Below are 13,773 nucleotides of genomic sequence, written 5' to 3' on the forward strand. Positions count from 1 at the left end.
TAGGCGCGTGCTGTTTTAGGGAGGGAGGAGCAGGGCTCTTGTGCGCCTGCCGTGTGTCGGGTGTTGTCACAGGTGCTTTGTCTTGTTGTTTGGTCGTTCAGTCGTGTCCAGCTCTTTGCAACCCCATGGACTGTAGCCCGCCAGGCTCCTCTGTCTCTGGGATTTCCCAGGAGTGAGTTGCCATGCATATCAACTCAGTTTTCAGAGTGAAGGTTTGAAGGTCTCCGCTTTAGACCACTCTCCCTTCTCTGCCCGAGTTTGGAATCAGCAGAAAGAAACATCTGTCTCAGGTGGACGGTGGAGCCCGTGCCCAGTGTGACTCAGGGCTGCCCAGATGTTCCCCAGCCTCTGACAGAGCCCTAGGGCCGGCCCCATCCCGTCGCGCCAAGAGCCAGGCAGAATCCCTGCTCTCGCTCGGCAGGCAGGCCGCAGAAGGGCCTGAGCGGCGCACACGCTGGTTCTCCTGCCAGATCTGCCCTCTCCCTTAGGAGGGGTGAGGGGAGGGTGAGGTTGGGACCCTACCCTAGGCTGTCCCTCCTCCAGGAAGCATGGAGCCCGGGGGCACGTCCACGGGACCTCCTCGACAGCGTCGTCAGGTACTGATCATCTTTCCTGTTTTGGGTGAGAGGCTGGAGATCCGGGGTGAAGCCCTCCTTGCTGTTGCCCAGCTGGTGGGTCCTTCACTGCGCTCAGGTCTGTGGCTGTTGCAGGCGCGTCCCCCCCGGGCTGGATGCAGTGGGCGTGAGACGCTCATCGGTCGTGGCACCTCGGCCAGCGTGAGGACTTGCACAGCACAGCACAGCCGGGTTTTTTGTGCACAGAGGGCTGGGATTTGCCGCTGTTGGTGATAAACTGCTTAGCCTTGAGGATACGGCTTTGAAAGATTTGGAAGCTGAGTTGGAAATCCAGCTTTTGGGAGTTTATTCATTCAACATTCACTGAGAGGTCCGCATTGGTGTGTTGCACCAGCGCTGGACTCGAGACAAATGAGGCCCTGGGTGCCCCGTCCTCGGAAAGCTCACGGCCGAACAAACAGAAAACTGAGCGATTCTGATCCTGTACGAGAAAAGCACGCGGGAGGGGCTTGCAAAGGCGAGGAGGCAGAGAAAGTGCAGGATAGAGGCCTTTCTTGAAGAGCTGAGGCGGGTGAGCACCGCCTCTGCCTCGAGTCGTGGTGGGAACAGGTGAGGATCACACGTGTGACCTGGCCCTCCCCAGGGCCAGGCTCAGGAGCCGTCGGTGATGGCCGGAGTGGTGGGGGTGCTCGTGTGCAGGACAGGGTCACAGTGGAGGCCGGGAGAGCTGAGAAAGGTGTGATGTCGTGGATTCTCTGAGGCGGTCTCTAGTTTATAGACACACACACACACAGACATATATACGTAGTCAGCACAGATTAGCCTGTGCCGTGGCAGAAACATGGCCCCTAGAATCTCAGAGAGATCAGCCCTCAGCACGGCCCAGGTTGACGTCTCCTTCTCGTGGTGTCTGATGCAGATCGGGCAGGTAGCTTTCCAGGGTGGCTGACCTCCCTGAGGTCACTCAGCGATCCAGGCGCGTCCGTCTGCTCGTGTCCGGCCCCCAGGACTGCCTTGAGGAGGAGGCGGGGCGCCCCTGGGAGTGCTTTGTCTCCCAGGGACCCGCGTGGCTTCCCCTCCCGACCCTCCAGCCTTTCCTCCTGCAGAGGGGCTGTGGGTGGGGAGGGGCTCAGGGCCCCCCAACCTTCTGACCCACCCTCTGCCCCTCACCGTGCCTTCAGTCTCGCTGTCTTGCCCCCTGTCCCTCCCAAGGGCGGCCAGCGTGCCGGAACTGCAGGACGTGCTGTGTGCTCCTGGCCCGTTTCCAGCTGTGGGCGTCGGTCAACATGCTTCCTCTCCCCTGTGTCGGTTTCCTAGTTGAGGACTTGGAGGTGATGGTGATAGCACCGTGGCTCAGGAAGCGGAGGAGGTTTAGTTGGGATGGCGCGTGGGCAGCAGTGGGCACGGGCCTGAGGTCTGGCTCTGTGGACCGTGGGCCTTCAGTCCAGGCTGACTGGCATCACTAGCAGACATCCACAGCTGGAAAAGCGGTTTAGTGAGGCGCAGACTGTGCAAATGCAGAACCGGATGTGCACGTAAGCAGAGCCGACAGGGCTGCCGCCCTTCGCCCGAGGAAGGAAGGAGGGAGCAGCTTCTGCAGAGCAGTGGGAGTGGACCCGCCGCGCCTCCCCGAATCCTCTCAGTGGTTCGTGTGACAGCCCAGGAGCCTGAGCGCAGGGAAGGCAGGCCCGCGGCTGGTGGGTGCCGCCGTCCCAGTGGAGCAGGCCGAGGGCCAGGCTCCGTCTGCCCACAGACGTCCTCTCTCCCGGGACTGTCTGGGGCTGGGGGGCGAGTTGTGCTGCCTTCTCTGCCGTGTCCTGCAAAGCTGAGTGCTTTTCCTCCCCTCAGTGTATCTGCTGTTTGATTTATTGTCCGTGTAACACCAGATATTTGGTCGTATTTACGCTGAAGCCAAGCTAACAAGGCAGTTGAAGTATTTTTGTTCCCTTTGAAATAACAGGCGTGTGAAACTGCTGGACCTTCCTGCCAGCCTCCGGCCGCAGAAGATGAAGAGCTCGCTGGGCCCAAGCGTGTCGGCCAAGAGCCCCTTCATCTACTCCCCGATCATCGCCCACAGCCGCGGGGAGGAGCGCAGCAAGAAGATAGGTAGGCGGGCCGCCGGGCTTCCGGGCCGTGTTCAGCCACCCGACCCCGGGGGCTTGTCTGGACTTGAGATCGTGAGACTTGATGTGGTTCACGTGAGCCCGTGGGATATACCCTCACTCAGGTGTATTCCGCTTGCTGGCTTTGTCTGACCACTGCCTATAGGTCTGCCTTTTTAGTATCTATTTCATAAAAGGAGGTTTTGTGAAAGTTCTAGAAGCCAGAAGACCTCTGTTATTCAAGACTTAGGTCAATTACAAAGGAGAGGTACTTGGAGATCAGGGTGATTTTCCAAGCCTGGAGTGACTTCTGAATCATCCACGGAGATTAAAGGTCGTCTTTGTTCAGGACTGAATGGGCATAAGGGCGTCCCATCACTGTCCCGTTTGAAGGCTGGCAGTGCTCGTTTTGTGTCTCGCTGACGGTCGTTGCCTCTCCTGAGAGGCCTGGCGGCTCTGCAAGGCGCCGTGGCATTGTGTCTTGGGGGTGGGTGGGGCGGGGCAACTCACTGCTGAGGATCCTCACGGGCTTCTCTGTGCACTCAGCCTCCTGCCGTGTCCCAGGACACGGCCCCCTTGCTTTACTGTCCCCGTGACCCCCAGAGCTCTCCTGTGCCACCCCGTGCCTCCGTGCCCTCCCCCAAGCTGGCCGTGCCGCAGGCCTCATTCCTCACCGCTCCCCCTCCTTGGACCCTGCGCACTTGGGGATTGTGGTGCCTGCGAGTCGCAGTGACAAAGCTGCAGGGCTGAGAGGCGGGTCACTGGTTGGTCATTGCTGACTGTGTCCGAGAAGTTTCAGTGGAAGACCCGCAAAGCTTGTGCAACTCAGTGCTGGCTTCTCTGTCTTCCTTTTTTCTTCTTTTTGCACCCTGGCGTCCTGGCTTCTCGAGGCTCTTCTCTGCAGGGTGCAGCAGTCCGAGTGCGCTCACCCACCACTCACATCCGGAGCTGACCCTGCCCGCCGCACGCTGTCTGCCTTTCCGCTCACCTCCTCCCACCTTTCTGCCCCTGCTCTGTGGCCCCAGCCACACGACCACTCGCTGTTTTTTGAATGTGACCTCTTGTTCCAGTCTCAGGGCTCTGCTCTGGCTGAGTGACCGACTGCAGCAGTCTCCTGGCTCTTAGGGGAGCAGGGCCCCACCCAGCTGGCACTTGTGGTGCGAATATGAATCTTTGATGTTCTAGTTCTAGTCTGTGATTCTGAGAGACAGCTCTGGCCTCCTGACTGCTCCTCTGCCCTGGAGAAGATGCCAGAGAGGCTGGGAGCAAGGGGTGGGTGGACCTCGTGGTTGAGCAGTGGTGGAGCTGGTCCTGGGCATCTCCCGCACATGCCAGCGAGCAGTGCCCATCTGCCAGGGGACGCCCCCTTTGATCTCTTGGAGATGGGGGGCTTGGGTCCTGTTCACATCAGAGTCTCAGGGGTCTCTCAATGGTGGGGAGGCCACTTTCCAGGCCCCTTCCCCCGGGTGGACCTGGGCCCATCATTACAGAGTTAACAAGGTTTGTCTCCTGGACATTGTAGGAGTCTCTGGCTGTTCTTTTTGGGTCTCGTTCAGTTCAGTTCAGTCACTCAGTCGTGTCCAACTCTTTGTGACCCCATGGACTGCAGTACGCCAGGCTTCCCTATCCATCACCAACTCCCAGAGCCTACTCAAACTCACGTCCATCGAATCAGTCATGCTATCCAACCATCTTAGCCTCTGTCGTCCCCTTCTCGTCCTGCCTTCAGTCTTCCCCAGCATCAGGGTCTTTTCGAATGAGTCAGTTGGCCACACTGTGGCCAAAGTATTGGCGTTTCAGCTTCAGCATCAGTCCCTCCAATCAACACCCAGAACTGATCTCCTTTAGGATGGACTGGTTGGATCTACTTGCAGTCCAAGGGACTCTCAAGAGTCTTATCCAACACCATAGTTCAAAAGCATCAATTCTTTGGTGTTCAGCTTTCTTTAGGGTCCATCTCTCACATCCATACATGACCACTGGAAAAACCATAGCCTTGACTAGATGGACCTTTGTTGACAAAGTAATGTCTCTGCTTTTTAATATGTTGTCTAGGTTGCTCATAGCTTTTCTTCCAAGGAGCAAGCGTCTTTTAATTTCATGGCTGCAGTCACCATGTGCAGTGATTTTGGAGCCCCCAAAAATAAAGTCTCTCACTGTTTCCACTGTTTCTCCATCTATTTGCCATGAAGTGATGGGCCAGATGCCATGATCTTAGTTTTCTGAATGTTGAGTTTTAAGCCAGACTTTTAACTCTTCTCTTTCACTTTCATCAAGAGGCTCTTCAGTTCCTTTTGCTTTCTTCCATAAGGGTGGTGCCATCTGTATATCTGAGGTTATTGATATTGATATTGATATAGGGTTGATGGTAAGTTTTCTCCCTAAAGGACGTTTTAGGAAACTTTTACAGAAGCTTGTGTACAGAAGCTTCTTAAGGTGATCTGGGGGACTGGAGACATGAGACTCCTTCTGAGGACCAGCAGCATGATCTGTGGGGCCTCATGCAGAAGGAAGATGTGGGGCCCCTTTGTTCAAACATTAGGAAGACTCTGGAGACAGAGAAGGCCCTAAACAGAACGTGGGCCCCCCTGAGTCGGGCGCCATATGGCTGCTAGGTCCCAGCCCTCGAAGCTGGCGTTTCCTCCTTTCCTCTCTAATCTTTAGAAACTGCTGAGGCTTCCTTTTATGAAAAGAGTACTCTGTACTTGCTGCAGAGGGTTTTCACCTCATCCAGTGATGCAGGTGTCATGTTCCCAATTTATCGATGAGAAAATTAAGATTGAGTGAATGTACATTGCTGCCCTAGGTCGGGAAGGAAGTGGCAGAGCTCAGGCTTTGTCCATGGTTTATGACTCAAAGCCCAGAGATATTTTCCTTTATTTATTTTTTATTTTTTTGGCCACACTGCGTGGCTTATGGGATCTCAGTTCCCCGACCAGGGATTGAACCCACACCCCTGGCAGTGAACTGTGGAGTCCTAACCACTGGACTGCCAGGGAATTCCCAGGGATTTCCTGGGAATTTTCCAGGAAAAAAAAAAAAGTTTTTCCTTGAAGACAGTGAGAAGTTACTCTGAGCTGGGGATAAATTCAGTGGATGATGCAGGATTTTTTCCTGGATATAACAGAAACTTCAGCCAAAATGCATGTTATTTGTTGGAGACCCATGGGTAGGAAAGTGTAATTTATATTCCGTGGCTTCTAATACCTTTCTGGCAATTGACTCAGCAGCAAGTACCTGCCTGCAGGTTTGAAGAATCACATGTCTTTAACCCAAAATCCCCATCTCTATAAATGAATCTCTGTCTGTAACTGGGGGGAGTTATCACAGTGAGGACACAGAGTATTAGAGGGGAAGAAACCCTGGGGGCCGCTCCTGGGACCATTTTCCGCGCTAACGTGGAGTAATTTACCAGTCTTTCCATCTAAACTCCACGCGCAGTGATGGCTGCGCACCTCCTGAGCGTGAGCACAGAGAGGTGACGGGTTTTGTGCCAGGACTTGGCATGGCCAGGCTTCGTGCCCAAGGTTGGCAGCTGCCTGGGAGGATGGACAGGCGGGAGCCGTCCCATGGCCTCGGTCAGTTGCCTGGCCTCCCCGGGCTGCAGTTGCGCTCTCTGCAGGGAGGGGACGCTAGAAGCCCACTGCACGGCCTCCTCAGGGGTTGAGGGAGCCGCTAACACCACAGCATCCAGTGCTGTTCACTCAAGGCTCTGAGCAGCGTCGTGTGCGCTGTCCAAGGTGCTGGGGGTACAGTGAGAAATCAGGAGTGCCCTCTGCCAGATGGGTCCAGCCAGCATGGTGGAAAGAGATGAGCTTGTCGACAGAAGCCCCCGAAAGAGGCTGTTAGTCCACAGCTGAGACCTGCCCGGGGGCCGTGTAGCACTGTAGGGGGGCCTGAGACAGAGGGCTGTTTAATAGCCTCCAGGGCTGGTCCTTTCCGAGGTTTCTGGGACAGACTGTAGCATGTCCTCTGGCACGCTAAGACCCGGGAAGGAGATGATCTCTTGTCAGACATTAAAACTGTTCCTCTAATAAAGATTTATCTTAGGTTTACCTTTAGCAACTCTGACTGTGTGAGTATAAACGATTCCTTTCAGCGCCCCAGGAAAATGAATTTTAAAATGATGGTCATTTGACCATGACAGAGAAGACAAACAGCTCCTTCACTATCAGGCAGCAACCTGTTAAAACAAATGACGTTTTCCTCGGCTGTGAGGAAGGGCTGGGTGCTGACCGCTGAGGCAGTGATGTGCTCGGGGTGCTGCTGAAGGCGGGTTGGGAGCCCTGTGCCCTGCAGCAGGAGTTCTCAGCCTGAGGCGGCTGAGGAGAGCTGGGTTTCTGGAGCCAGCGGGGAATAGCAGTGTGAGAGCAGCCAAGTCTGTGGGGCCAGGCAGACGGGAGGTGGGCCCGGCGGCCTCATTTGTCAGGGCCGTGAATGATGGATGGTTCAGCCTGTCTGTGTCCTTGTTGGTGGATGAGGATGATCTGTGCCCTGCTGACCACTGCACCGTGTTGTTAAGACCGCATACAGGCACCTGCTTGCACAGGCATTTTAAAAGCCAGCTCGCCTGGTGGGCTGCTTCTTCACTGCGTGCAGTTTCAGGATGCCACAGGTTTGGCGCAGCCTCTCTTAGTCTCTGTGCGAGGGCCTGGTGCAAAGTGTTTGGGGGAAAATGGTGTCTTTATGAAAGCCTATGAAGCTGAAGAATGCTGGTCAGTAAATCTTAGTGTCTACTCTAGGAGAAGGCCTTTATCCACCACTGTCCATTCTAGACACTTCTCTGAGTTTAGAGACCTGGCTTGAATCCCTGCCACACCACTTCCTGGCTGTGTGATTCCCAGCACATTTGTTAACCTGCATGGACCTTGGTCCCTGCCTTGTAACAATGGGATTGTGGTACCTCCCTCACCAGGGCATGATGGGGAGTCAGAGACAGCCTTCCAAGGGCTGGACAGTGGCTCCTGCCCTCTAGCTCGCTTGGTTGTCAAGTCCCTTCTGAATTGCCCCGTGGAGTATCTCAAAGGGAGGAGAGGGCAGTGGAGTGGGGGTGGGGACTGCACACAGATGACCACCGACTTTGTGGCTTAAAGAGCACAAATGCATTTTTCTCACTGTTTGCATCACGAGTGCAGCCTGTGTTAGCGTGGGCCTCTGCTCAGGGTCTTGCAGGCTGAGATCCAGGTCTCAGCTGGGGCTGTGTTCTCATCGGGAGGCTCGACTGGGCAGGGTCTGTTTCTCAGCTCCCTCGGGTTCTTGGTTCCTTGGGATTGTGGGGCTGAGGTCCCCGTCCACCTGCTGGGTGTCACCTGGACCGCTTTCAGGTCATCACGGCTGCTCTCAGACCCTGGCCACCAGGCCTCCTCCACACACCTGCTCACGTGTTGAGTCTTCTCACTCAGGGTGAGCAGGTTCCCTTCCAGGGCTCTTCTGAGAAGACCAGGTTCTCCTGGGATAATCTCCCTTGGGTTAACTCAAAGCCCACTGCTTTGAAGGCTTGGGGGCCCTCGTCACATATGAAAACCTCCTCCCCCTTTGTTACAGAACATAACCGATCCTTGTGTTCACACTTGGGGAAGAGGATTAGACAGCATATACACCAGGGGTCAGGGGTCCTGGGGGTCATCTCAGAATTCTACTTCCTGTACGTGCTGAGCTGCAGCTGGCCCGGGAGTGGTCAGGGAGGAGGCGCCACCGTCTGGTCTCACAGACTTCAGGAGGGGAGAGAGGAACCACGCTCTGTGCCACTTAGAGTTGGCCACGGTGCCGTCTTCCTGAGTGCCAGCCTCTGGGCCTGAGAAGGCCTGTGTGACGAGTGGTGGCGCTCCACCGGGAGCTGTGCCGTCCGGTTACTGCCAGGTTCGGGAAGCTGCGTTTGGCACCAGCAAGAGAAGCATCAGTCACAGGCCGTCCAGGTGGCAGTGACAACGGGCTCGGCTTTGGAGAAAGCCAGCAGCAGCGTAGCTTTAAACTGCGTCTCTCAAGATGGCCATGATGCCACTGCTTCGTTGGGAAGTAGCCAGAGGAGTGATCTGAAGCCACGGGAAGCATGCAAGAACACCAGCTAACACATGGACTCCTCTGTGTGTGTGTATTTCTAGATTTCCAGTGGGTTCAAGGAGACGTGTGTGAAGTGCAGCTGATGGTGTATAACCCGATGCCGTTCGAGCTCCGAGTTGAAAACATGGTGCGTATCACCACTCACTTGCCCCTTTTGGCTAAACATTAGTTCACTATTGATACGTGTTTCTTAGTATTTGAGTCATACTTCTTATGATATCTGTCTGTTTTTAAGATTTGTTTTGCCAAAGATTATAATCTTTTTGTGAATGAAGACCGCATCCTGCATTCCCGTGTGTTTAGTGCTCGGTCCTCAGTACGTCTGTGAATCAGTGAACAAAAGATATCTCAGATTTGAATACACACAGACCTGAGTTGACTGAATGAAATATTTGAAATAATCATGTTGAAATTCATATGAGATTAGCGAGGTTACAAAGTCTGTAGTGTGCCCCCCACTCAACCTCACTGCTGCTTCACTGCTCAAGATGACAAGATGACCAAGGCCTCTTTATTTATAAGGGAATAAACGACTGCAGCACTAATGTGAAATCTGCCTCGGGTTTGAAATCAGGTGTTCAGGCTGTGTGTCTGTGCACAGTGTTAAGTACCCCCTCTGCAATGGTGTCTGCTGAAACTCCTCCCCTAGTTCCGCAGTCGGGGAAAGGAGGTTTGTGTGGTTCTCCTCGCTGGACCTTGTGTTCCCAGAGGAGGAGAGCCCTGCATGTACTAGGTGGATCCCAGTCCTGCAAGTCTTCTCTGTGCTTAATCATTGTGTGGGACCCCTTTGTTACTTCCCTGTGTTATGTGAAGGGTGCTGTTAGCCAGGTGATGCTTTCCTCTTGGGTTTTATGACTCGTGTTCAGAGCTTGCCGAGCGCCTAGGCCACGTGTCAGGCCAGGCCTCTGCCCCGTGGTCAGGGTGCAGGAGGGGCTGTGGGACCCACATGGAGGGTCAGGGAGGCTCCGCTGAGGACACAGGATGAGTGGGAGCTTGCAGGCAGACTGGTAGTTACTTAAGATGATGTTTGGGCCTCTGGCATGAGGCATGGTTTTTCCACGTTCCTTGGAGCTCTTAGAAATTCAGCTGAGTATTGAGTGGGCAACCTGAGGTCCCCCCATATGAGAGCCACCTATTAGGATGAGCATTCCCTCCTTCTCCTTTTGCACAAGAACATGCCAGCCTTGGGGCTTAGCTCTTGGTCAGGCCTTGCAGTGGCTTTGTCTCCTGGCCTAAGCCAGGAATAACATTGAGAGTTGTTCAGAGAATTTTCCCTAAAGTGGTTAAAGTATCATATGCCTATTGTTTCTTATACATTTTTTTTTTAGGTTTAATTTTAACTGGTTGAAAAGTAATAGCTGCATGTGGGACTTCCCTGGTGGTCCAGTGGTTAAGAATTTGCCTTGCAATGCAGGGGATATAGGTTCAATCCCTGGTCAGGAAACGAAGATGCCAACTAAGTCCCTGCTCCACAACTGGAGTCCATGTGCCACAACAAAGTCCTGACACACACAGATAAATTAATTTTAAAAAGTAATATGTACTTTTATCAAAAAATGAGGAAGAACAAAGAATAAAATTTACCACTAGGAGATAGCCCACAAATCATGTTCAGAATTAAAGAATCACATTACGAAATGTTTCAAGCGTGGGAAACGGCACAGGGAAGAGCCGCACCTCATGCATGCACCGTCACGTTTAAAAGAAGTCAAATGTGAGTGTGTTTGGCCTGGGGACAAGAGCCACCTAATTGTTTCTCCGCTTCCATTCTTGGCCACCTTGTTGTCTGTTTCTCACGTAGTTAGATCATTTCAAGCTCCTGCCCAGACTCTGGGCGCAGGTGTGCTCTTTGTCACTAAGGGAGCCTTGCTTCTGGGTGCTTTCTGTAGACAGAAACAGTGTGCATGCATGCACACATGGGCACGTGCTCACGCGTACCTACCACATGCATCCACACGTGTGTTTACATACATGTATGGAAACTCTGGGCACAGGTGTGCTCTTTGTCACTAAGGGAGCCTTGCTTCTGGGTGCTTTCCGCAGACAGAGTTAGAAACAGTGGGCATGCACGCACACATGGGCACGTGCTCACGCGTACCTACCACATGCATCTGCACGTGTGTGTACATACATGTACGTGTGCCCAAGTGCGCACACACACAGATGCAGACTTCACAGTTCCCGAGCTTGCAGTCATCCCTTCAGGTCCGCTCCATCTCCCGAGGGCTCTCCTCGCCTCCCCCGTGAGAACGTGGCTCAGGGCAGCACCAGCGTCCCCTCACCTGCCCGCTCCTGGGATGGACCGCGGCACCCCCTCCTTCATGTAGGTCTTCTTTGCCCCTTTGCCGTCTTCTGCAGGCTTCAGGGCAGGACTCTCACACCTCTCGGTAGGCTTACTCCAACATAGGGGGTGTTTTTGATCCCTTGTTAATGGTACTTAAAAAAAAGTATTTCTTTTTTTCTTTATTTGGCTATGCTACGTCTTAGTTTCGGAATGTGGGATCTAGTTCCTTGACCAGGGATCGAACCTGGGTCCCCTTCATTCTGAGTCTTAGCCACCGGACCAGCAGAGAAGCTCCCTGTTCGTGGTATTTTTACTGTTTTGTTTTGTCATATGCTTATTGCTTGGTTATGGAGACACTTCTGCTTTGTAAATGCTGACTTTGTTACCGGGCTAAATGCTGTTGTTAGTTCAGGTTTCCTCGTAGGCACCACAGGCTTTTCTGCAGCTTTTGCATGTAGCTGATTGTCTCCATGCTGTTTCTTCTCTTGGCTGTTGTGCTGGCCGGGGCCTCCGTCACAGTGCCGAGGAGAGGGCCCGAGCGCTGGGAGGCCCTGCAGTCACGGGTGGCTCCCAGAGGCCACACAGCCTGTCTCCTCCACCATCAAGTGTAGGGCCCGGCTCTTAGAGAGATGGACTGATGGTTCACAGACGCACTGGAAGAAGATTCACTGATTCGCTTCCATGTGTCATATTCTTTTCATTTGTTTGTAAGCAGGATATTTTATTTGTTCTTTCTGTTTATGTTCCAACTTGGTAAAACAGCAGAGCAGCACACACATTCATACTGTGTCAAGCAGGGCTAGTATTACAGATGGAATTGTTCAGGCGCCCCTGGGGCTGCCCCTTTCAAGACTGTTTTGTAACCACGCTTCTAGGCCATCATTTGTTCACGTCACTAAGGGGTCCTTGTCTTCTGAGTCCCGGGCGTTCCTGCTGGCTGGGCGGGGGCTTTGGGTCAGGGTGGGGGCCGCGCTCACGTGTCTCCTGCTGCCCGCCGCAGGGGCTGCTCACGAGTGGAGTGGAGTTCGAGTCTCTCCCCGCGGCACTGTCCCTCCCGGCCGAGTCTGGTCTTTACCCGGTGACGCTCGTCGGGGTCCCGCAGACGACGGGGACGATCACTGTGAACGGTAAGGACAGCGCCTTTCTGGCTGTGGTTCTGGGGGCCTCGGACTCCTGTGCCACCACGGACAGTTCGCCGCAGACGAACCGCGCAGAGGGCGCAGGATGTGGGGTCAGCTGCTGTGCACTGGTCTGTCTTTCCCGGACCACAGGCGCGCTCCGAGTTTCTCCCCCTGGGGCTACGGCCCCGCCACCCTTCTCTCCTCTCCTTCCATCTCTGCCTACTGCCTCGGGCAGTCCGTCTGTCTACTGTCCCGTCCAGACCCCTCTCCTGGACCTGCCACTCTCCTTGGCTGTCTCCAGGGCGCATCACATTCCGTGTGTCCCCACCCCCCATCCCCACGTTGCCCCTGCCCCATGGTCCCATCCCAGGGACCCAGGACCCAGGCCCCGTCCCCGGACAGGCACCAGGGGTCATCCTGGACTGCTCCTGTCTCCCCCTCACTCCCCTGCGTTACTGCCCGTGTCGTCAACACCCTCTGCCCCTCCGCCCTCTCTAGGGTTTGTCACCGAAGCATCAGTACTGGTCTTTCTGCCCTTATTCTTCCTGTGGTGCGGCCTCGTGACCTCTCCGCAGTGCAGGCCCCTGGGCTAGAAGTGGTCCTGCCTTCACTGGGCTCCCCGCCAGGGCTCCCTATCTCACTCTGGCTGTGTCGCGGGGCCCTGCACATCTGGGCAGGTGTAGAGGGCTCCCATCCTGGGCACGCGCCCTGCTTCTTGCCCCCTGCTCGTGCTGTCCCTCTGCTGGGGGGCCTTGAGGCTCGGCTCAGGTGCCCCTGTGGTGCCCGCCTGGCCTTGCCCTCGTTCCACTGTGGCAGCCCCTCCTTCATGTCACGCCCACCATGGCCTGTGGGCCCACTCCTTGCCAGCCGCATCCGGCTTTCTTGGCTGGATCCTCACACCTGGCACGTAGCAGGTCTTCAGTACCCATTTGGTGGCTGAAAGTCAACATTCACTGGGAAAGGAATCTGTTTAAAAGGCGGCTTTGAAGGACCATACTTTTTTTTTTTTTTTTTTATATTTTTTCTTTATAAGCCACCTTTTAAACAGATTCCTTTCCCAGTGAATGTTGACTTTCAGCCACCAAATGGGTACTGAAGACCTGCTACGTGCCAGGTGTGAGGATATATTATTGAAGGACCATACTTTAAAAAGAAGGAAATGTGGGTGCTATGAATTGGAGCTCTTTTAAGTCGAGGGGCTGTATCAGGGCCCTGTTTGTCCCCACGGTACCTCTTGCTTCTTGTTGAGTATGTAAACGTTTAATATGGATGCAGAGAAGTTGCCACCCTAGGTACTTACCATCAAGTGTTACTTGATTTTGTTACACTGTGAATGTTGTTTATAATAATTACCTTAAATTTCAAAAGCCATTTCCAAGCTTTGCTTAAACAATTTCAAGTGCTTATCTAACCTGAGGAGTGTTTCTTAAATGAAAATTTTGCTAATCTTAAATTACAGTGTTTGTACACATTGAGCAGATTTGCCACATCACGTAACAGTTATGATAACAATGATTGACTCTTGAACTTTCATCTCTCAACACAAGATTTTGAATCACTTTCTTTCAAATACTTATTAACTCCCATTATGTCCTAGAAAGGAGTACAAGCTCTCCTTTTCATTTTAGGGA

The 13,773-nt window shown here is 53.9% G+C and overlaps 1 protein-coding gene across 8 annotated transcripts in view; it reads left to right on the plus strand.

Annotated features, from left to right (window-relative positions):
- Positions 1-13,773, plus strand: part of TRAPPC9 (trafficking protein particle complex subunit 9) — a 386,159-nt gene that overhangs the window by 80,818 nt on the left and 291,568 nt on the right. For all 8 annotated transcript variants that reach the window (XR_009740729.1, XM_061438516.1, XM_061438519.1 and 5 more), the window contains 3 exons: positions 2,536-2,681; positions 8,779-8,864; positions 12,022-12,148. Coding sequence is in view for 7 of the 8 variants with exons in the window: in XM_061438516.1 (XP_061294500.1) it covers positions 2,536-2,681; positions 8,779-8,864; positions 12,022-12,148 (359 nt within the window). In the remaining variant the exon portion in view is untranslated. The remainder of the gene's footprint in view (positions 1-2,535; positions 2,682-8,778; positions 8,865-12,021; positions 12,149-13,773) is intronic.

The sequence above is a fragment of the Bos javanicus genome, chromosome 14 (genome assembly GCF_032452875.1).
Source record: "Bos javanicus breed banteng chromosome 14, ARS-OSU_banteng_1.0, whole genome shotgun sequence".
NCBI classification, from domain to species: Eukaryota; Metazoa; Chordata; class Mammalia; order Artiodactyla; family Bovidae; genus Bos; species Bos javanicus.